Source organism: Balaenoptera ricei, chromosome 8, assembly GCF_028023285.1.
Source record: "Balaenoptera ricei isolate mBalRic1 chromosome 8, mBalRic1.hap2, whole genome shotgun sequence".
NCBI classification, from domain to species: Eukaryota; Metazoa; Chordata; class Mammalia; order Artiodactyla; family Balaenopteridae; genus Balaenoptera; species Balaenoptera ricei.
This window is the reverse complement of record NC_082646.1, coordinates 90,938,473-90,962,728: the sequence shown is the minus strand read 5'-3', so window position 1 is coordinate 90,962,728 and position 24,256 is coordinate 90,938,473. Positions and strand designations below refer to the sequence as shown.

The 24,256-nt window shown below is 47.7% G+C and overlaps 2 protein-coding genes across 8 annotated transcripts in view; both read right to left on the bottom strand.

The window, feature by feature from the left end:
* The window catches only part of RAG1 (recombination activating 1), a 77,829-nt gene extending 62,240 nt beyond the window's left edge, over positions 1-15,589 (bottom strand). Inside the window, exon 1 of the mRNA XM_059931402.1 lies at positions 15,472-15,589. Within this exon, the coding sequence (XP_059787385.1) occupies positions 15,472-15,589 (118 nt within the window). The remainder of the gene's footprint in view (positions 1-15,471) is intronic.
* PRR5L (proline rich 5 like) overlaps positions 12,806-24,256 on the bottom strand; it is a 128,188-nt gene continuing 116,737 nt past the window's right edge. For all 7 annotated transcript variants that reach the window (XM_059931409.1, XM_059931408.1, XM_059931404.1 and 4 more), the window contains exon 9: positions 12,806-15,984. In XM_059931409.1, the coding sequence (XP_059787392.1) occupies positions 15,590-15,984 (395 nt within the window). In that variant the 3' untranslated portion in view covers positions 12,806-15,589. The remainder of the gene's footprint in view (positions 15,985-24,256) is intronic.

The window sequence follows — 24,256 nt, the reverse complement described above, 5'->3', positions numbered from 1 at the left end:
CAAAATTAACTTTTGTAATTAAGGGACCAGCAGGAGTAGGATTGCTTTCTAAAGTGACAGCTGTAGCCGTGGCAGAAAATGATGCATAATCACAAAATGTTTGCTTGGTCTGGGGAGGGATTTGTACATTTTAATATAAAAGTGGATCAGCAAGTCTGATCTTCACAGAATTTATACTGCTGAAAGATAAATAATAAAACTGCACTGAAAAGTAGATCTCAAAATCCTGAAAAATAATCCTTCCCCTCCTTACCCCACCTTCCTCCTGGCTGCTCTATCCTGACTGGCAGGGGTTGATGTAAAAATGGTGAGCTTCTGTCTGAGGAGGTCTGGCCTCTTTGTCTCAATCCCAGGTTCCTTTCCCCCGGCTGGTCATTTCTCTTGAGGTGTCTAGCTAAAGTAGACGAAGCCCCACCAAAAGTGCTTAAAGATGGTAACTAGTCGTTCCCTTTAGACTAGTTAGGAGCCTGAAAGTAAAATTTTTTCCAATCTAATCTGAAATTCCTTTGGAGCCATTGTGAAAGAAGAGGAAAGAAGCCAGCCAGGTTTATTGAATACAACTAGACCGATAGAAAAGAAATCGACTGTTTATTAATGCCTTTAGGATCAGTTTTGCAATCTTTTTTTTCTCACTACCCACAGTAAATTAGATAGACAGAGATAAATGAATAAATAATATGTACACCAACTCACCTGACATGAAAGGTTTCTGAAACACTTGCTTTTACTACACCTGATCCGTTCTGACATTTTCTGTTCTTTCTTCACTTTTAAAATGTAGCCCCCAGAACACAAACGACTTTAACAGAATGCAGCTTGCCTCATGAGTCAAGATCTGAGGGTTTTAAATAGCCCAGAAGGCTAGAGGACAAATTCATTCACACACACACACACACACACACGCACACAAGTGTCCACTGGGGTTAGCGGGGCCTTCCAGCCTGTGCCTTGCTCTTGTTCCATCCATCCCAACCCTGCAGCCTCGCCTCTCAGGGCCTGGTCCTGTTGCTTCTGCCTCTCTCTCCTTCTCTCAGCCTGAGGGAACCTCATGGTTCCGTAGAAGGAAAGCTCCATTTCCTGTTTCTCCAAGATTCAGGTCCTCTCCTGCTCCACTGCTCCTCTAAATTCTTCTATGGACTGAAGCTTTAGTAAAACAAAACCCAGAAAGATTTACAGAATCCTTAGTTGTTTCGTTTTGTTTTGCTTTTGCCATATACCTCCCTCCCCTGAGGCAAAGAGGTGGCATGCTACCTGAAAGAGGCAGGTGGGGTACAGGGAGAGGAGGGGAGGATTTCTTAATATCTCAAAGAGTTGCTGGCAACACTGAGTGTCTTCTGAATCAGACTATGAGCTTTCAAGGAAAGGAATCAGATGGGAATCAGAGATCTCTAATATGATCCTGGCCTTTGTTAAAGGATAATTTTCAAAAAAGAGTCAAATTACGGTTCTCATACAGATATCAAATGAGCATGTGTTAAAGATTTTCTGTAACTCTTAAAGAGGGAATCAGGCAGATGCTATAACCGTCCAAATGAGAACCCAAAGAACAGACACACCTAGAGACCAGGAATATTTACATGAATGTCCAAATGGAAGCAAACCCAGCTTCTTCCTTGGTGTGGGGCGAGGGGCGGAGGGGGGCAAGTCAAGCAAATCTCTCCCCACAGGACATAATTTCTGTTTCTAGAAACAAGAATCATTTTGCATTGCTCTCGGTTATCTACAGGACAGAGCTGTAAAGTAGCTTCCTTAGAATGAGACTCTGATAACCATGGAGGTTGTGCTTTGGACTAGACAATGCATAGTGTTCCATCAAAGCACAAAATGCCCCTGCACCCTGCACTAACAAGAATTCCCTGCAGTGTGTGAATGATTAAACACATCTGTGGGGCCCATTCCTGCCTAGAATTGGACTACTCCAACTGGTGTGAGATGACAGCAGGTTCTAGCTTCTACAAAACTCTCCAAACTGGAAGACAGGCCTGCGTAGAGCAAAGCCAGCTGGAGCCTCATTTGGCAGTAGGGGGCAGCAGAGCTTCACCCCTAAAGCAAGCAACCTTCAGAAGGAAATCTGTAAAATAGGATTAGCCTGGAGTCCTTGCACTTTTAAGGAGTCCATAAATTCCCCTAGATTATATGCAAAAAGGTGTACTTTGTGGCTTTTTAGGGGAAGAGAGTCCTTAATTTTTTTTGCTTTAAGTCTGATGAATGCTACAAAGCACTTTCCCCCATATTAGAAATTACACGCCCCAACTATCATATTCACAGTTTGGTTGCCAAATTAGCTTCAAATTAGAAACACCTGAGGAATTATTAGGTCGACCCATACAAAATCACCTTTTTTGTAAGGTCGATAAAGAGTTGAGTATCAGCAATTTCTCAAGGTTCAACTTATGTATTCAGATTCCTGGTCACCCCCACTCCTCTGCCCCTGTTCTGATACAGCCAATGCGTGGATGAACATTTGAGATCAACTGCCATCTCCAAGTTGAAGTTTAGGAAAATGGACTGTTGGACTCCAGCACATCCCAAGGCCTCAACCTTTAACCCCGGTCATCTCTGTCCTCGCTGAACAGTGAGAATCAAGTCAGCATTAGTACCATCGCCACCACACAGTTCACCGGGGGCTTTCGCAAGGTGTCTGGTCTGAGGACCATCAGCCTCAGAATCTTCTGGGGTGCTTATTAAAATGCATATCATTGGGTCCTGGCCAAACCCCCAGAATTAGACTTTTTGAGCAGTGGGCTGGGGAATCTGCATTCTAAACAGGCTCTCCAGGTGACTCTTCACAGGAGATGGAAGGAGAGCGTATGATCTGAGGTCTACCAGCTAAATCAAAGTATAATTGTTAAGATGGTAAAATCATGGCTCTCATTCAAATACAGAATATGTCAAAGGTTTTGTTCAGCTCATTAATTTATGACGGAACCATTAGATGGTAAAGCTGATTCCAAGAGCATCTGGGTAAAAAGAGTTTATGTAATCTACCAGGAAAAGCATTTTCAAAACAACAGAAAAAGAATGTTAGAATAAAATGGCTAGGTTACAGAAGAAACTGGTTAATGTCTTGCAAGCTAATAAAGCCATAACCTTTGGGGTTATCTTTCCTACCAAATAGAAAAATACAAATTAACATGTAACTTTGCAGTATCTGGGCTATGATCAAATAATAAATAGCAAAGTCAAACAGAAATATTCTCCCAGAAAATTAAATAATCCTCAGGCAACTTGTTAAATAATTCCCCAGTGTGACTCTGAAAGGACATACAGCCCAACTTTTTGCCTTATTTTCAAGTTTCGGTTAATTCTTTCTTGCAGTGAATAAAGACAGCTGAACATAGAACATGTGGACTCCACACCTCTGGGTGAAAAAATTCAGGCTGGAGCAGATATATTCAAAAACAAGAACCAGTTAATTCAAGGGAGGAGGAAACTGACAGATACTCAGAATTCATGTGTAACCTCCTTGGATTTATTTTATTTATTTATTTATTTATTTTAGACACTAGCTACAATCACTTCCTCCTGCTTTGAAAGTGATTTGTCATTTTTGTAGTTACTTGGCTTACAAAATAGTCATTCCCTAATAATTTCTCTTAGAAGTTTATCTTATAAGTTGGCTGAGGTTTTCAACATTGTTCTTTTGTTTTTCATCTAAAATTTCAGGTACTTAATTTTTTTAAACATCAGAAATATCCTCTGATTTTTATGAAACAGTTGTCCATCTGGGAGATTAAACTTTGACCATTAAGAAACATGAACTGAAATAGAAAAACCATGAGTCCCAACCCAACCTCAATATTTTCTTATAACTTTTTTTTTTGCCTTTAGAGAGAGAGTTTAGGAATGAATCTCTCTGTTCTAGATAAACATCTGAAGTTCAGCAACTTCTTCATTTCAGTTCAGTTCAGTTCCTTCTACTAATTTCAAGTAAAATTAAAATTTGGTAGTTCTTGTAAAGTAGTCTTTCAACGGTTTATCTCCAAGTGAGATTACAGATTTTTTTTCTTTTTTGTACTTTTCTGTGTTTTTCCTTTTTCTAAACCATGTCTTTTTTATTAAATTAATTTTATTTTTAAAAACTCACTTCATTGATCAAATTTGCCACTCTAAGTTATTGATATAACAGCATCTACCATTTATTGGCTCTTTAAATTTTGGAAAAAAGTTTTATTTTAAAATAACTTAATTGAGATATGTTTTACTTATCACAAACCCTACCAGTTTCTAGATATTTACACAGCAATATTCATAGCAGTATTATTCACAATAGTCAAAAGATGGAAATAACACAAATGTCCATTAAGGGATTAATGAATAAACAAAACGTACTACATACATACACTGGAATATTTCTCAGCCTTAAAAAGGAAGGACATTTTGACACATGCTACAACATAGATGAACTTTGAAAACATTATCCTGAGCAAAATAAGCCAGTCACAAAAGGACAAAGATTGTATGATTCCACTTGCATCAGGAGCCTAGAACAGTCAAATTCATAGAGATAGAAAGTAGAGTGGTGGCTGCCAGGGGCTGGGGGAGGGAAACGGGGAATAATTGTTTAATGGGGACAGAGTTTCAGCTGGGGAAGATGAAAATGGTCCGGAGATGGATGCTGGTGATGGTTGTACAACAGTGTGAAGGTACTTAATGCCACTGATCTATACACCTAAAAAAGATTAAAATAACAAACTTTATGTATATTTTACCACAATAAAAAAAAAAGAAAAATGCTATTTCAGGTGTGCAGTTCAAACGACTTTTAGTAACTTTACCAAGTGGTGCAACCATCATCATAAATCAGTTTTAGGACATTTTCCTCCCTGCAGTAAGACCCCTGATGCCCATTTATCGTTAATCCCCACTCCGATTCCCCACCCCAGGCAACCATTAATCTGCCTTCTGTCTCTATAAATGTGCCTTTTCTGGACATTTCATATAAATGAAATCATACAGTGTATGGTCTCCTATGTCTGTCTCTTTCACTTAGCATGACATTTTTGAAGTCTGTCCATGATGTAGCATGTGTCAGTAGTTTATTCCTTTTTTGTTGCCAAGTAGAACTTCCCTGTGTGGATATATCTCGTTTTGTCTCGCCATTCATCAATCGACAGATGTTTTGGTTTACAGTTTTGGGCCATTACACAGAAGGCTGCTATGAACACTCATGATTTTACCTAACCCGGAGACAGCCTGGACCTTTTCTATGCCATCTGTATGCATGCATGTGTGTGTATGTTAAGTATGTGTATATGTGTGTATATGTGTGTGCATGCACATATATATGTTTTTTTCCCTCTAATCTTGCAAGGTAGGCATAATTAGTTGCATTTTGTGGAAGAAAAGAGAGGTTAAGGAATTTGTCAAAGGTCACCAGCTAGTTTTGCTGGGCATAGAAAAAGGTCTGTCTGCAGTGGAGCAGGACAGAGGAGAAAGAGAATGAAACTACAGATAGTGGCCCTGGTTTCCCTGTGGAGTTAATTCTCTTCCTGTGCTCACCGGCTCTCTGGGGGCAATTTGGGGGGCCGAGCCTCAGGGCAGCTCTCACACACTGGTGGGGAGCCTCAAGAGGGAATTTCCCTCCAGTGCAACAACTTCCCTGTGGAAAATCGGGGGCTTTGAGGGGCCACCCAGCAAGCTCTCACTTTTCTCAATGACTGTAATTTGGTTTAGTAATTTAGATTACATTTTCCAAAGAGTGGAAGAAGAGTTTATCATAGTGGTTAAAAGCAAGGCCTCTGGAGCTGGACTACCCTAGGTCCACATTCTGGTGTGGCCCCTTATTAGCTCTGCCACCCATCCTCCCCTCCAGGCATCTTAGCATCTGGGAGAAGACCAGTGCTAGAATTGAGTTGGGAAGGATTATCTGGGGTTTTCCTGCTCTGGTTCCCACTACCCACATATGCATGGATTCAGAGACGAGTCTCTCCTTTACCCTGAGAACTGCTGAACCTCCCCTTAAATTCCAAGGGAAGGATTTAACAGAGTTAAATCTGAAACCCTGGGAGATGGCACTCCTTAGCAGCAGCCTATTGACTGAATCAAGGATGGATACATGATTCTTGAACTAGACCAGATTCTTGAGAATTTGGACTGAGAAATTCAAAGAAGTCAGGCCACAGTAGTCCATGAACTGGAAGGTCTCTGTACCTTTCAGGGATCATGTGCATAGAAGAGTAGAACATTTATACAGAATGTGTGTGTGTGTGTGTAAGAGTCGAACAGACTATCTTAGGATCTTAGTTCTTGAAGGGTTCCCAGTCCAGAATTCCAGGAATCCCCACAGAATTATCTTCCCCTTAGGTTACAATGTACTCCTGTGCTTTCAGGGACCTCTCCAACTGGTTCAAGCGAGCATACCACAAGCAATATGGTGCTTAGAAAGCAGAGCAGTGATTAAAATCTCTTTGGCAAGAGGTCAGACCAAACTAGATTTAAATCTTGTCTCTCTGATATTCTGGTTACGTGATCTTAGGAAAATTGCTCAATCCTCTGCGTTTCAATTTCCTCATCTAATGAGGATGATACATTTTACTTCATAAAATTTCTCAGAGGATTACACAAAACAATGAATGTAAAATACTTAGGCTGGTGCATGGCATATAGTTGGTGACCAATAAATGATAACTTACGTATTATAATATATATCTTTCTTTTGAATTGACCTTTTATCATTATGAAATTTGCACGATTCTAAATTAGCAAGGCCAGATTTCTTTTGCTAACATTTATGTGGTATATGCTTCCAACATTTTATTTCCAATCATTCTCTGTTCTAAGATTTAAAGTGTGTCTCTTATAAACAGCATATTGTTACTTTTTAATCTGGTCTGACCTTCTCTGCCTTTTCATTGGCGTGTTTAGTTCATTTACATTTGATGTAATTTCTGATATCATTGTAGTTTAGTCTACCATCTTGCTACTGGGCATGACCCTTACTCCCAGAATGTGGCCTTTCTTGGGCCTCAACCAAAAGCCTAGGAAGTTTGCCAAAGCCCCTCCACTTTGGTGGGACTTGAACCTCTGTCTCCTCAGCATTCTGTAACAGCTGAAATCTGTTCAGCTCTTTAGGGTCCCAGTTGCTGTTTTCTGCTGGGTTTCTTGGAGTTCTCACTGCATGCTCAACTTAGGAGTGAGCCAACAACTTGAGGGGACCTAGTATGCAGATTTCCCATTTAGTCCTCTCCATCATTCTCCCTTCAAGTTCCAGCTACTCTGGCAACGTGAACCTCTGATCTCAGCACAGTAAGACTGCTGCTTGCTGCTGTCACCCACTCCCTCTTACTCCCACCTCTATCAGTGATTTTGGGAAAAACCCTTTGGAAAAACCAGGATGAATGTGAAGTTTTGCCTCATTTGTTTCCCTTCTCTTAGGGATCATAGCAGTTCAGATCCTGCCTGCACTGGGTGCTCCCCAATTCCTTTGAACAGTTGCTTTATATATTTTACCAAGGTTTTATAATTATTTTGGCAAAAAGATTCATCTGATACAAGCCATTCCCCTATGGCCAGAACCAGAAGCCGTATGTTATTTCCACCTATTGAGCCCTTCTTCTCAAAACTGCCTTGGAGTGGGCAGCAAAAGTTTCTGTTGGCAGGCAATTGACTTGATCCTAGTTCAGTTTACAGAGAATGGAATGACCTCATAACTTGGACCCCAGACAAAGCTATCTGAGATATATAACTGATATCAGACTGAAGTTAGGTATTTGTTAAAAGCTATGTGTTCCTGAGAAGATGAAAGAATTCAGGAGACGGTTAGGTTCAAGATATTTACATTGCTTAGTATTCTTCTCAAAGGTGATTAGACTTAGGCCAGAAAAACCAAGGAAACTAAGAACCAATTTAATGAGTGACTTGGTGAGAAGGGCATACTTCTGAAGGTAGACTGAAGAAGTAGGCAGTTGTCTTATACTTCTTTTAGGTTTTGAAGTCATTGACTAAACAATCATAAATAGCACCCAGTGTCTCTTGGGGATGCTGACAAGAATCTAGTACACTTTGCTCATAATTTCAAGAATGCTGAGGAACAATCACCAAAATTACTTGAAATACTACGGTTTCCTTAGGTGGAGGTGAGAAGAATCACTCCAAATGTCTGCAGGTCTGAGTCTCACGTCCAAAGGAAATTTCTGGTAATGTGTAACCTTGGTTAACTGGGATGGTTACTGTCTTCTTTAGCAGGCGTGTAGTTTTCAACCCTGGTTCATCAGTCTGGGTCTAGTCAGGGGCAAAAGCCACATCCATCATTTTAACAGAGAGCATTTAATAGAAAGAATTATTAATCAGGTATTGAACAAGTAAAACGGCAAAGAGTGGACACCGAGGAATCACAGAAGTAACTGCAGGAGGCAACGACCACCCTTAGAAGGAAGAGCTGGGGATGACTGAGATGTAAACGGTTGGAGGATGGCCGCTGAGAGCTGGGCTGCAGACGTCTGAGGGGGGCCCAGGCCAGCGGTGCTGCTGTCTCTGAGCAGGAATGTTGAGGCGGGTTCTGGGGCGGAGGAAAACCTGCAAACTGGAGGTAGCTACTGCCACCGGACCCAACTGTCAGTGCAACGCTGACAGGACGGGAAGCGGAGACTCCACCAGCCTCCCAGGCTCCCTCTAGCGGCCCCCACTGGCAGAGCTAACAGGGACCCAGCTAACGATCAGATGTGTGATGTGCAGGATCCCAGCCCCAGAATCCCCAAATATAGAAAAGTCTCGAGGCTGAGACAAGAGCTTAACAACCACCACACCAGGAAGATTGAGGCTTAAGTGGAGAAAGATTTAAAAGAAACAAAACTATAGCTCTAATATTTTTATGTTAGAAAGCAAACTGCATATTTGGTATTTTAGACACGTGATATTTAAGAGAATAAGGTCCGTTAGAATGACAGTTTTATAATTCCACTTTAAAATGTATAATTGAGTAATTAATTTAGACTTGCGATTTTTTTATGGTGACATCTAAAAGTTTAAGTAGAGTATGAAAACATTTAAAGTTTCCCTTATTTATAAGTTTAATTTATTAGTTTCTATAAGAATTTAGGATTGGGGAACATTTTGCATGCTGTCAGAAAAACTGAAGTACTTTAAAAAGAAATTAATATATTAAATTTATAAATGCATTTAAAAGCGTTTCAAGTGCTGAGCTAAGCTTGTAAATAGGACCAAGCATTATGCAGAAGGCTCCTCCAAAGTTATTGCTACAATCTGCTAGACTTATAAATAGAATACTAAAATTTGTAGGATAATAAAATTAAAAGCCTGAAAAAGTTTAACTTGTATCTTAAATTGAATATTGATTCTAAAGACAAAATTATTCATTGTATTACTTACTAAATGATTACTAATTATTAAACTTATTACAATAGTATTTTAAAGCCAAAATTAAACTCATTAATAAAAATATCCATTGAAATCTTTCCTACATAAGAAATCCACTTTCCTGGGCCCCCCTCCCCACTCTCTGCTCTCAGGTTTTCTAGAAATAGCTAGAGAAGACCAAAAGAGGCAGCTTTGTTTCTCTGCTTTTCTGGAAACCCTGAAACCAACTCACCTTGCAGCAGGCAAAGGAGATTATGCCCCTGGCTTATCTGTTTTGCTTTCTCATTGTCTAAAGCTGGGATACCCCCATGGAATAGATAGGGATGACCACTGGATTTGAGGTGAAAGAACCTGGGGTTGAGTCCCAGCTCCACCGCTAAAAGAACCCAAGCCTCAGTTTCCCCATCTGCAAAATGAGGGGACACCTGCCTTGCAAGGTTGCCACGAGGATCAGCACGGTGCGGGGCACACCAGGGTGGCAGCATTGGAACCTCCCCTGTGCTGGATCCTGAGGGCAGGGGGCTTAGGACAAGGAGGTTCTTGCCTGAGCACAGGGGCCTAGGCCGCTCCCTCTTACTTTGTGGCAGGAGGGTTTCTTCAAGGAGATGGCCCTGCGACAAGCAAGGGCTTTCTCTCTCCCTCAGGCACAAGGTCCAGGCTCCAAAGGAATTTCTCACCGCAGACAGAAAGGGGAAAGGCCAAGAAAGAGGTGGCTGGCTCAGGAGCAAGGTAGCAGCCCTGTGGACAGAGGTAGCTGTCAGCAGGGCCACGGCAGCCACTGGCTGGAGCGGGATGGGGCAGGGATACAGGGACGGACTCAGACCTGCCTCCAGCCCCTGCCTTGCTCACAGGGTCACCTGGCCACGCAGCCTGAGTTGGAACATCCCTAGAGAGCATCATGGGGAAGGTCCCCACGGAGGAAGAAAGGAAAGGGGATGAAGGTGCTTTCTATAAATACCTGGGAGGGAGGGGGTAGAGATCAGAATTATCACCACCCCCATTAATTCATTCAATGCGCAAGACTTGGATCTCTCTCTGTATGGCTAGGCTCCAGGCATGCAAACAGAAATCCTACACATCCTCACCTTCCCAGGACAGTACCTGAGAGTGTGCAGAGGCTTCTACCTGGATGAGGGAGAGGGAGCAGCAGGGGCACGGCGGAGGCTGTGGAGGTGGAGGGCAGCTTCCTGGGATAACGGACAGTCAGGGAGCAGTGAAGGAGGCGGGAAAGGCAGGTGGGGATCAGCTCGGGAAGTCAAGTTCAGGTGTGTGGATTTTATTGGAAGCCAGGGAGAAGTTTTAAGCAGGGACTGCATTTTAGAAAGATCAGTTGGGGGGTGTCCATAGGGTGAAATGGAATCTGGAGACCAATACAGGGAGTACCAAGTCATAGAAGTGCATTCAAGGGATGATGTGGGCCTGACAGGCATATGAGATGGGAAATAAGATTTGAGTGAGGGACTCCAGAATCATGGTCACCATGGGAGTCTGGGCCAGTGGGTAGAAATCAGGCTTAAAGGCCCCTGGGCTAGGCGGGCCAGTCTCCCTGGGGACCAGCACCCACCTGCTCGACGCAGCCTCATCTTCTCGGGGTCCCCAGCATACCAGGTGGCTGGCCTTTCTCCCACTGAGACATCAGCAGAGGGGGCAGGAGAGGCCTTGCCCACAGAAATCTTGAGATAAAGATTATCCAGGTGGGCCCAGTGGAATCACAAGTGTCTTTAAAAGTGGAAGAGGGAGGGGCTTCCCTGGTGGTGCAGTGGTTGAGACTCTGCCTGCCAATGCAGGGGACACGGGTTCGAGCCCTGGTCTGGGAAGATCCCACATGCCGCGGAGCAACTAGGCCCGTGAACCACAACTACTGAGCCTGTGCGTCTGGAGCCTGTGCCCCGCAGCAAGAGAGGCCACGACAGTGAGAGGCCCGTGCACCGCGATGAAGAGTGACCCCTGCTTGCCGCAACTAGAGAAAGCCCTCGCACAGAAACGAAGACCCAACACAGCCAAAAATAAATAAATAAATTAATTAATTAAAAAAAAAAAAAGTGGAAGAGGGAGGCAGAATGGAGGCTGGCATGAGGGATTCAACCCATTGTTGCTGGTGTTGAAGATGTAGAGGCCACGAGCCAAGGAATATGGGTGGCCCCTAGAAGCAGGCAAAGGCGATGAAATGGATTCTCCCGCAGAGCCTCCAGAAAGGAATGCAGCCCTGCCAACACCTTGACTTTTAGCCCAGTGAGACCCAGGTCAGACTTCCAGCCTACACAACTGTGAGATTATAAGTGTTCGCTGTTTTAAGCCACTTATTCGTGGTAATTTATTATGGCAGCAAGCAGGAACAAAAGCAGGTTGTAAAGCTGGCTCCAATTTTAGAGAGACCTTCTCTAGCCACCTGACCTAGGGTCACCTTCACATCACCCTCTAGTCACTGCATTTTGCCATTTTATGTCATCCAGTGTTGTTCATTTTTTGAAATGCCTGTGTTGACCCGACTGCCAGCCTTCCCGCATTCAGTGGTAAGCTCCAAGAGAGCAGGCACGTAGGTTATCTATCCATCACTGCATCCTCAGCACCCACTAGTGCCTACAAAGCAGTGGCAGTTCCACAAATGTTTGGCCGGAAGATGAGTGGCTGGCTGAGTGAATACAGGTTGTGCGCCAATGGCATGAAATCTACCAAGGCAGAACGCTCAGTGTTCATAGTTCATACTTCCAGCCTCTGAAGGCACAATAAAAAATGTGAACGCTCTCCTTGACCTCCTCCAGGATCTTCAATCAGTTCAGGTCACACCTCTCTGAAGCCTCTTACAAAGCCTTCAGAGGTCTCAAGCTAACACTGCTGCAGCCCTCCCAAGAAAAATACTGGGTTGGCCAAAAAGTTCATTCGGGTTCTCCATAGGCTCGTATGGAAAAACCCGAATGAACTTTTTGGCCAACCCAATATACGTGGAGAGTAAAATATTATAACTTGCCTCTGCGGGATATATGTATATGTATAACTGATTCACTTTGCTGTACACCTGAAACTAACACAACATTGTAAATCAACTATACTCCAATAAAAATTTTAAAAATAAATAAATTGCCTCTGCCCAACAGAACCGAAGGGGCATATACGAGGAGATGGTTCGCGAGTAAATACGGTAAGTGCTCCCTCCAGGTCAAACACTCAGGAAAGAGACCAAGCTGGCTTCAGAAGAGGCCTTGCCTTCTCAGACTTTGTTCGGTGTTTTCCAAGCTCCTTTGCAGACGGGCTGTTCCTCCAGGAAATGACTTGCCAATCCAGACAAGGATGGCAAGCCAAGCCCAGGGGAGACTGGCTGAGGTCAGGCTGCTGCCTAACCCTGCGGTGGGGGCAACAGGAAACGGAACATGGCGCCAGGGAAGGCAGGCTCCTCACACAGGGAGTGTGAGGACAGGAGGCAGAAAACATCTAACGGACGCTCTGCGCTTGCAAATTCAATCAAGACACGCAGCCTGGGAACAGGGCAGCATGTACAAAATGATGTTTATTGACTCCATTTTGGAAACAGACAGCATGAAAGGCTTTTGGTTTCTGAGCCCACTCGGAGTTTAAGAGTCGTGATCATTTCCTGTCATTAAACCTCAGCCACCGGAAGATGCCAGCTTAAATAACGAAAACTAATCATCTTGTGAAGGGGAGAAAAAGTGGTTAAAAACACTACGGTTGGACTTCCCTGGTGTCGCAGTGGTTAAGAATCCGCCTGCCAATGCAGGGGACACGGGTTCAAGCCCTGGTCTGGGAAGATCCCACATGCCGTGCAGCAACTAAGCCCGTGCGCCACAGCTACTGAGCCTGCGTGCCACAACTATTGAAACCGGCGCACCTAGAGCCCGTGCTCCGCAACAAGAGAAGCCACCACAATGAGAAGCCCGCACACCGCAACGAAGAGTAGCCCCCGCTCGCCACAACTAGAGAAAGCCCATGCGCAGCAACAAAGACCCAACGCAGCCAAAAATAATAATAAATTTTTTTTAAAAAACAAAAAAACAAAAAACAACACTACAGTTGTCGCTCTTGCAATAGCTCTGATGGCTAGAATGCTCATAGACATCAGCACAATTTTTATATGTACAGTGTGAAATACTGTACAAATATCAGGTGTGTACATCAAAGGTAAAGTTGTAAACTGGCTAACATTCATTAGCAATTAAGTACACTGGGTCTGTACTGACACTCCCATTCTCAACCTAAGAGCTTACATATTTAACTGATGACTGCTGTCCCCATCAGGGGCATTTAGTGTGTGGAAAAAGCATTTAAAGACATATATCATTCAGGTTGTAAACTAAGAAAGCAAACCCAAGCATGACTAATTATTTTGCCTGGATCAATAAATACTAGTCCCAAGTGCTAAGTGTACCAATAAGGACAGAAGCCATCAGTTAAATAAATCATCATGTTGTTACCTACTGATACCTGTTAGTGAATTTGTGGACTTTATCCAACGCATACACAGATTATTTTTTGTTTGAAATTCTCAGAAGATCTCCTTTGGACATTTCTCTTCCATCAATCTCTTAAAAGGATGAAAACCAAACAACTTTTTAAACAAAATTTCCAAATCAAAAGCCATCAAAAGCATGACTCTAGTCATATTTCAAATCTTCACCCAGAAGGGAAATGCTGTCAAGGCTTAGATGAGCTTAGAAGGTTTCCTCCTCTGCTGGCAGCTTAAACTGTCCTCTTTCTCTCCCGGCCACCTCCTGCCACATTGGAAGCCAAACTGGCTCATGTCTCTGACATTTCATAAACAAAGTTTCCAAAGATTAACAGGATACCTAGAAGGTGCCAGAAGGGCCCAGGGGCCGTCTCTTTTTTCTGGAGCTGTTATCAGCGGGGCCAACAGGCAAATACAAAAAGAACAGGGAGGTCAAAGGAGATAAAAAGCCCAGACCTGGATGGAGGGAGGAGTGCTGAGGATATATATAGCACAGTACCAAAGCCTGCTGCCCCAAAAAACATTTCAAGGCCCCACAGGTTATACATTCCAGGCACTTCTTTAATCACAGGGAATGGACATCTCTCCAAAAGGTCCTGCCCACATCTTTCCCAGCTCCCTGCACTGTAGAGCGCTGAGACATCCCATTTGCTAGAACTCTCTGCTCATGAGGCAAGCTGAGTCTCTCTATCTCAATGCAGCTTTTCCTATAAACCACAACACTCACAAACACAGGCCACACTGGATTCAAGTCCAGCTGCTTCCAGAGCTCTGCGGCCTCTGAGCCCTGCCCACCATGGATCACTTTCACCCTGGACCACTTCCAGTCTCCTTTCCTAGGGGGTTTGCTATTTTTCAGTTTGAAGAAACACCCCACTGGAAATGAGCGGTGCAAGATCCTACGTGCAAATACTTGCAAGCAATTTATTTTTGAAACTATGCACATTTAAAAAATTCAAGTCAAATCCAGGAACAGACTGGTTGGTTGGTATCAGCTGGCCCCTTCCCCACAATAGGAAAAGGGTCGGTTTCTGAAATGAGAAAGGGAGGAAGGCACCAGCTACTCCACTGGGAAGGTTAATTCCTTGAGTCGGGGAGGAAGCCTGAGAGGGGAATGCTGAGGCTTAATCAAAGACGGGGTTCCTCCAGCACTGTGGCCCTCCTGGGCCAAAAGCCAAAGGCAGCACATAGGGTCTGGATATAGGTGAGGATGGACCCTCACCCACCAGTGGGGCCACTCTTTCCCAGTAATTCTGAAACTGAAATGAAAGCTGCATTCCCAGAGTCAGGCTTGGGAAGGGCTGCAGTCTACTTTTACTCCACACAAGACGGAGAGAAGAGGTACCTCTCTACTGCCTCTTTTCACCCATCAGCCTCTGTATCACAAGGACCCTCAAGGGGAACTCCACATGCTAACACATCCTTGCTGGCTGTGTGTGTGGGTCGGACGACTTCCTGCTATAGGAACGCCAGGGGCACTGCGATATAGGGCTGGGAGGATCAGATAGTCCAATATCTGCGGGGAAAAGCCCAGAGAGGAGGATTTGAGTTGAGTCAGGCAGGCAAGGCTGAAAGTCAGAAGGTGAACATTAGGCAGTTGGATCTGTGGCCGCCAAGAGGTAGGTGGTCACAGTCCCAAAAATGGAGAGGCTCACGACGGGGATTTGCCCTAGGGCGCTCAGACTAGCCTGTACCTGGAAAGGCATAAGGCGGCATTGCCCAAAGGAAGAGCTCCGCTCGGCGGTCCTTGGGGATGAAGCCGCCCTCATCCTGGTGGCCAGGCAGGAGCTGGGAGGTCCCAGAGGCGGGCATTCAGCTGAGGGATGCACAGTTCAGCTCTGAGTCCTCCTGGCTGCCCGCTGCCACCTGCTCCGGCTCGTCGGGGCCGTCAGTGATGTTGGGCTCACTGGAGCACTGCCGGTGGGGCGGCGGGAAGCTGGGTGGCAGAAGCAGGCAATTGTCCTCGCCGCCAGGCTCCTCCCCTAAGCCCGAGTGCATCCTGGTGGCCATGGCCAGCAGCTGGATGTCCGAGTGGGCATTGGCCACCGTGTGTCGCCGGACACTGCCACACTTCTCTAGGTAGGCCTCCCCCTCTTGCTCCGTCAGAGGGGTCAGGGCCATCTCGTTCAGGGGCCGGCTGACGGTTGTCATCGGGCAGGCGTAGTTCAAGAGTGTGACCTTGGGCCGGGCCCTGGAGTGGCGCCTGGCTGCAAGAGAAAGACCAGCGAAGGTTGTGATTGCAGAGGGGATAGTGGGAGTCAAAAGCTTCTAATGAATTTGGGGGAAGAGGGAGGTGGTGGCCCCACCTTCAGAGAGAGCTTTAGATGAAGCCCTGAAACGTAGGGGAAGAACTTGGCTACGTCTAAAGGCTTCTGTTGTAACTTTGCTTGTTTATGCCTGATACTGCCCCCCACAGTAGGGGTCACCAAAGGACTTTGCATGATTGATTAGGTCCAAGGGAGTCTCCCCCGCTTTCCCCGCTGCTGCCTGAGCTTCACTGGATTTGCCCTCAATTCCCTTTCAACCAGTCTCCTCTGAAGACCCGGGACCAGCTGCCAAAAGAAGCCCTCGGCTCTATTCAGCATGACGTGCCCTCTGCAGTGTCAACAGAGGAAGTGGAAAAGGCCTCCTAAGCTTAAGTCCGGAGGAACAGGTAATTGGGGGGGGGGGGGGGTGCTCGGCTATCAAAGCGAGGGCAGTGGGACGTCCTCCAGATCGTCCTGAAGCAGGACTATCAATGCTCCCAGCAGGTCAGTGTTCTGTTCAAGTCAACACTCTGGATTCAACCAGCCTTTCACAGCACCAAAGAATGAGTGACGCTCCGTGGATGGCCCCACTGAGGAAGACAGAGAGAGGGCTGGACAGGAATTATTATAAAACTGCTGCTTCTTGAATTCTCACCACATTCTAGAAAATATGCTCAACCTCGACATGCTTTTGTCTTTTGAATCCTCCTTAAACTGAACCTAAGTTATAATCGTTTTCTCATCTGTAAAGTGGGAGATAATATGAATATCAGAGAGGTAGTAACTAGCCTACGGCTCACACGGAAAGAATGTAGTAAAGCTGGGATGCAAACAAGGTCTGTCTCACTCCAGACCTCACTCTTGCAAGCTGCCCACACAAAGTACACATAGTGATAGTAGACTGAGCATCTCGTGGGAAGGACAAGCCAAGTACATGGGGTTCAAATCCAGGGAGAACAGTACAAAGGAGGAAGCACATGTACCAGCAACAGCCAGTTCTGAGGGCCTCTCATCTCCCACCTTCACAAGGACCAGGCCAGTCCAGAAACCTACAGTGTGGCCGGAGTAGGGACTAGGGTAAGCCTGCATCCCCAAGGTCCCAGGGAAGCCTCCTCTGCAGGCACTGTCCTCTTCTCCCGCTCAGGCACTGCATCTGCATCACGAACTGGATGAAAGACCCCAGTGAGGCAGAGGAGATGAGGATGGAGGGCTGAGAAACGGTGGGTTCTGGTCAAAGCCTTTTCTCCTTTTCTTTGGCCCCCTTCCTGCCAGTGCACACGTCTCCCAACCTTCCAACTGCCCACCCCCATTGCGTGTGTCACTGCTTTCCCCAGCTCCCTCATCCCTGGGACCCCAAAGACCCCTAACACATCCCTCTCTCAGCAGGGGATGCCGTGGGGAGAAATGAAGAAGGGCTGACCGCGCTGGTGCTCCCACCACCCCTGACAGGATCACAGAGGGGGAGGGGGAAACTAGTCTCTAAAGGGAGAGCAGACAGTGCTCACTGGTCACACACTGGCCTTGGGGACACTCGGCCCATGCTGCTCTAGTTTACTCTCAGTTCTCCCCATGGATCTGGAGGCCCTGATACATGCTCTCAGCACGTGCTCCTAGATGGGCATCGCAGGGAGGCTGCCATGTCCAGCTGCAAAGCTCTCAGCAGTTCCCATCACTGGACGATTTTCCATGTCCATATATGCACATATGTATTTACGTATATGTGCATATGTATATACATACGTGTGTCTATATGTATACATACATACACACACACACACACACACACACACAGGTATAAACAATGACAAGAGAATGAAATCCTAACCCTTAGGACTAAGTTCACCGAGACTACTGGCTCAGAGCCCCAAGGGAGCTGTTTGGTGCGAACAGCAATTACTGATATTTCTCAAAACCAAATAATAATACATAGAGTTTAGAGCTTACTGAGTGTGTTCCCATCTGCCGTCTCACTGTTGAGTCCCAATCTCCCTCTGAAACACTAACACGGCTCTCATCATCCCCATTGCTCGGATGAGGAAGACTGAGACTTGGCCCAACCCTCTGAGGCTCTAAATGGCAGTTCCCAGACGTTCCCCACTACACACTACTGCCTCTCAGGGCTCCGCCGCTGCCCTTGAGCCGGCCCACTCTCTGAAGTCAGGTAACAGCAAACACGGCCTCCACTAGTGCCAGACAGAGACTGCGTCATCAGCCCCTTCTCTGGGGAAGAATGAATGGGAGACAGAATGCCAAGGAGCCACCAGGACAGAAGAATTGATGCCAGACGTCGGCAGAGGTCCTCTCTGAAGCATGGGTGCTCGTACGTGCCAAGCCGCACATTTCTATAATGTTCCCACATTTTTACAATAACCATGTATTACTTTTATGATCACAAAAATCGATAACTATAAAGCAGAAGCACCGGAAGAGTTCAAAGAAACAGGGGCCTCATTAAAGAACCATCCTTTAAAAAAGGCCCTTGAAAACAATTCATTTCTCTCCTGCTGCTGTTAAAAGCAAGCACACTCTAGGTTGGCAGTGGCAAAACCCAGGTTGTGGCCCTACAGCCAGCCTGGCAGGAGACTGGGCTGGACTGTTCGGTGAGCATTTACTACGTGCAGATCCAGGAAGAGGAAAAAGCTAGGACAAAGCCCAGGCTCAGGACATGGGATGAGGTGAGGGCCTGGGGGACAGATGTGCATGGTGGACACACACAGAAGCTCTGGGGGAAAGAATTCGTTTGATGATTTCCATAGTAGAACGAGCTAGCAAGGTGTCACAGATGGGGACTTGGGCATTGCCCATCTCTCTCACACCGTTAGTTCAGCACCCCAAAGGCCCTGGAGGGTTCAACAGGCAGCAAACTGACAAGAGAGGCCACCTGGGCTGATGCGGAGAGACGGAGCCAGAGGGAGGGCGGCCAGCCTGGAGGAGGGGGTCCCCATGACATCTGCCCCTTCTTTCAGCAAACACATCTTGAACTTTGTGCAAGATGCTGTGCACACTGCTGACAGCAAGAGAAATGTAAATCTGATGTGGGGCCTGCACAGGGGCTGGAGCGCAGCGGGTGTGTGCGTTGGAGAGGGGTAGGGTCTCAGGCGCAATCATTAACTGAGCATCTACTCTGCACTGTAGCAAAAAAGGAAAAGCTTCACTGACATGATCTCCTGCTAACTATTCTGCAGAAAAGGAACCTGAGGTTGAGATGCTAAATCATTTTACAGTCACGATTAGTGATGAAACCGGGATTCAAACCCAAGGCTGACAGCACAGCCCTTGCTCCTGACCTCTGGGAGGCCTGCACGCAAATCAGTGTCAAGTGGCAGGGCAGGGCTACAGACAGAGCACTCTGGGGATTCAGAGGAGGAGGAGTCATGAAGCGGGGTCCTTCTAGATGGGCCTGCTCCTTTGAGAGGGATGGACAGACTGCACCCCAGCTGGCGGCTCATTTATTCCCTCCCTCGGAGGAGAGGTCTATGCCAGGCCTGGGATACAGGTGAGCCACATGCAACGAGCTCCCGGTCTAAGGGGGCGACCAACAAATAATCAGGCCATGACTACACACCATGGCAAGGGCCAGAATGTGGTCTGGGGTCCAGAGAAGGGAAGGGGAGGCACACACAACTCCTCACCTGGGGTGATTCCACAGGCCCCAGGCCATCCTATCTGGGGCCCATAATACAGCAGGTGGCAGCTCTGCCTGGGCCCTGCCCTGAGACAGGGCGTCTTCTTCCTCCTCTGTGCTCGGCCCTCTGCAGCTCAGAGACATTAAGTAACTTACTCCAGGGCACACAGCTGAAGCCCAGCCCTTGTGGTTTCCAGGGCCCTGCTCCTTCTGCGGCTGGCCTCACCTCTCTCCATAGGGCTGTTTCCTGACGCTGACTGAGAGGCCTCCAGCTCTTCCTCCTGCTTTCTGGGTGGAATGTTTTGGCTCCCAAGACTGGGTGTGGGCACAGCCGAGACCACAGGGGCCGCTGGGTTGTGTGAGTCCCCTGGGCAGACAGTGTGTCCTTACGAAGCTCCCACCAGATTCCAGAGCCAACCCCAGGACAAGTATACGCCAAGCTGTGTCCCTGGCGAGGTCAGACCCCGCTAGGGCCACTTGGGAGGCCTTAAAACTGAAGCGTAGGCCTGGAGCTGATAGTGGCCTCCCCACACTGTGGCTGCTTGCTCTCTTTCCCCTCTTTTTCTTTATTTGCATCAGGGAAAGCTGGGCCCTGCCACTCAGAGAAGGAAATTTCCATTAAGGGACTGACTAAGCTGTGGATCTCCCGCTGGGGCCTAAAAACTGGTCCCTCCCCTGCAAGGGGGCCCTTGGAGCAGGGAGAGGGGCTGGGCCCTGCCACCTCCTGTACCCACTTCCAGGCCTCCTCCTGCCTGTCACATGGGGTATGGCGAGGGGAGTCTTTGTTCCCCCCCTCACTCCCTGGGCGCCCCGCTGAGTCCTGGCATTCATCCCCCTGCTCCGGAGCCAGCCATGGCAGCTCCTTTCAACCCCCCAGAGAGAAGCAAAGCCTGGAGGAGGCGGTCCTTTCTTGGGGACTCAGTTCCCAGGCCTTTGATCTCCCAGGCTCGCTGGCCGGGCCTCACCAGCCCCCATAAGGCAGGCATTGTGATCCCTGCCCACCACGTCCACAGTGGGTGTCCCTCTTCAGGTCCCGACACCTGAAAGCCCATGAATGCCTACTGGTCACGGGGACAAGTTACAGTATGTTGAGGAAAAGGGCCCTCCCCCTGAGGGAGGACACAATGGAGAGACATGGGTGGGAGGCCAGGCTTCCATGTGGGAGAAACCGCGCACTACCCAGGCCAGGGCAGCAGCCTGGAAACTTGGGAAACCAGAAAGGTAGAAACACGGGCCTGGCCTCTGACAAATCAGCCTGGTTTTTTTTGTTTTCTTGGGTTTTTTTTAAGATTTCATTATCTTCCTCCTCATCCCCACACTCCATCTGCCCGAGAAAAGCGACAGCTTTGGCAGGGAGGACACACACACACACACACACACACACACTCACTCCATCACGGCCTTGGACTCATCTTTTCTCTCTGAAGCGAGCCTTGCACATCTGCAGGGAGAGGCTTAACTCTCAGACCCATCGGCCTGGCCAGTAGGAAGAGGGCCTGCCCTTGAGTCCCCAGATCAACCTGTGTGGGCACGTGGGTGCAGTGGGGAGCCCCCTGGAAAACCACTTCTCTGGCTCTGGTCACCTACCCCATGTGACCCGGGGGACGTTTCTTACCAACGCTGAGTCTGAGGTCACAAGAGCAGGCACCCTCGCAGCAGTCCGTGAGGATGATTACATGCCAAGCCCTTGCTCAGGGCCTGGAAGGTGACGAGCACTTGATAAGGGGTGGCTGTGGAGATGACGGTCCCAGCTGCCCTTGACCCCTCCCACTGAGTCAGGCCCAGAGCGGACGTGGCAAAGCCCTCCCGAGGGTCCAGGGATCTCTCACGTCCACTCCATCTCCTCAGTCTCTACCTCAGCCGGTCGTCATAACAGGCAGCTGCCTCTTCCACAGGCAGGAGAAATGTCATTGCCTCCAACTGACGACTGAGGCCCAGAGACTCCTCTCTTTATCTAGAAAGGGGTGTCCTCGATAAGGAAGGGCACCTTCGTGGCCGTGTGAGCTTTCTGGTACCCAGGGGTTTGGGATGACATGTCGGCCTCGGATACCCCTTGGGCTAAGGAGTGGACAAGGAATGTTGCCTGCGTGTCAGTAAGCAAAGGGGTTGTGGCCGTCAAGCCATCAGCCACAGACGCTGCCCCCTGAGGGGATTCAGGATGGAGAAGAGCAGGATACTGGCCCTAGAGAGTTAAGGTGGGTATCAAAGGAATGATTTCAATGAGCCCAGACTCTTGCATCTTCCCATATGCAGAAAAGCGCAAAATTCACCGACTTGAGATGTCTGTTTTCCTTTAACAGTATTCTTTCAATGTTCCGACTACCTGGTCTTTATTGCTAAAACTTCTACATATCCTGGCTCCTCCCTGACCTCATTGGAACAGTCCCTCAGAGCTCTCGAGAGGCTGTCTTCTGCACGTGAGTCCTCAGTTTGTCCGTCGAATAAAACATAATTCTCAACTTTTAGGTTGTATATATTTTTCAGTCGACAACAGAGAGGGAAGGACCAGCTCCTCTGCTGTCCCTCAGTGAAATCAGTCACCTCCTAGGAGTTGACGGGGTAGGTGGGGTGCGGGCGGAGTGTGGGGAAAAGCTGGTAAAGTGCAAACAGCTCGGGGCTTTGGAAGCCTGTCTCCACTAGCCAAGCGACCTTGACCTTCATTTGCCTCCGCTGTGCGTGGGAAGGTGGTATCCAGCCCACCCGCACAGTGCCCAGGATGTGGTCTGTGTCCCGGGGCTTCCCCTGCCATCAGCCACTCTGAAACTCTAAGGCCCTCTCAGTTCCTCCAATGCCTCACCCTCCTGCTCCCCGCCCTCCTCCCCCCAACTCCAAAACCCTCCCAAAGATCCTTCCCTTTGCCTGGGACAGTCTTCCTTTCCCGCTTACTCAGCTAACTTATATTCATCCTCCAGGTCCCATTGCAGATACCACTTCCTCCAGGGAGTCCTCCCTGATTTCCCAGTCCAGGTGACGTCCTCCTGCTGTGGGCCCTGGACTTCCCCACTCAGAGCACTGGTACACTGATGAGTCATCATCTATTGTTTGTGACTTCCTCACCAGACCCTGCGTCCCAGAGGGCAGGGGTGGGTCAGTTTTGTCACAGATATACCTGCAGCACCTCACAAGGCGCCAGGGACAGGGTCTCAGTATACATTTGCTGAACTAGTAATATAATAAAAAAATAATCAAAAGAAGGTCATTTCCTTCCCTCTCTGCCCCTACTGTGACAACGCCCCAGAGCAAAGGATTGTCCTTGGTATAAGAATAAAACCTCAGGCTTTTGGTTTATAATTTGATGAAAGTATGTTTTAGTCTTATTGTAGCCGAAAAGTTGAAGGTATCCCTTCTTAGAGCAAGTCCTCACTGAACAAACTTCCAAATCTATTCTTGTTCCCGGCTCTAGGCCCAGTGGATGGCGGGCTCCGTGCCATGGCCTGGCGAACCCGCTGGCATCTTGACATCTGCCCGAAAAACTCGGGGGCCAGTTGCCGGGCCAAAGCAGGAAGGTGGCGCCCAGGCCTCCTCAGGGGAGGGCAGGGAACTGTTTTCCTTCAGCCGGGTGGAATGAGGGAGGGAGGGAGAGAAGGAGGGAGTGTGAAGGTCCAGGCTCGGGCGAGCACCCTCGGATCTATGGTGGCTGTGGTTATACTGGTGTCTCCAGAGAAGCATAAAGGGGCCCTGAAAACTGTGGCCGGCCCTGCCTTTTTCCTGCAGTCCTGAGGCCCAGGAAGGGGAGGGAAGCCTGCTGGAGGCTGCTCCTCCCCCCTTTTCTTTGAAGCTCAGCTAGGTCTCCATTCAAGAAAGAAGAGGGGGCAAAAGGTTCCAAATTTGGGGAATCCCTTTCCGCCTCTGCACCTGTCTGTGGGTGCTGGTCACCTCAGCCCCAGGTACAGACGCCGCCCATCCATCTAACAAATATTTTTTTTTGAGTGCCTACTGTATGCCAGGCACCATTCTGGGTGCTGGAGATAGAACCACAAACCAAAAGTTCATGCATTTGGGGGATTTTCATTTCAGAGTGTAACTGAGCCATATTGTTTATGATATCCTGTAGCTATTTTCCCATCTAGGCTGTGGTCTCACTGAGAGAAGGAACAGACCCAATTCAACTCTAGATTCGCCAGGGTGACTAGTACAGAGCCTGAATGCTAGCTATACAGCCACTGAAAAAGGCCACAACGGGATCTGTCCCCCAGTCCAGGAGCCCCTGTCCTTGGTGTGAAGGCCCTGGCGGTAACTATAGAAATGTAGTGGGCAGCCAGCAGCTGTATCTCCAGCCACACACACAATGAGCTGGTTTCACATTCTGAGCTGCTTTCACAGGGAAATTCATCACTAGTGGTTTTTCCACTCATGGGGGGATGGGGTGCAGTAAGGCAGTTTCTGGTATGAGATACAGGAAAATTAACATCGCAGACACCGAAAAAGATCAAAGCCACCGATCAAAGATGCGGATCAAACAAGCCCCACCACGGAGGTGTGGTAACAGCGCCTTGGGAGGAATTGCCAAGAGGGGAGGTTACCGAGACACAGGCCAGCGGGAAACATGAGCGATGGACATGCAGAGATTTGCACGACCCACATGGGAAGCAAAGGGCTTGGGGTGTA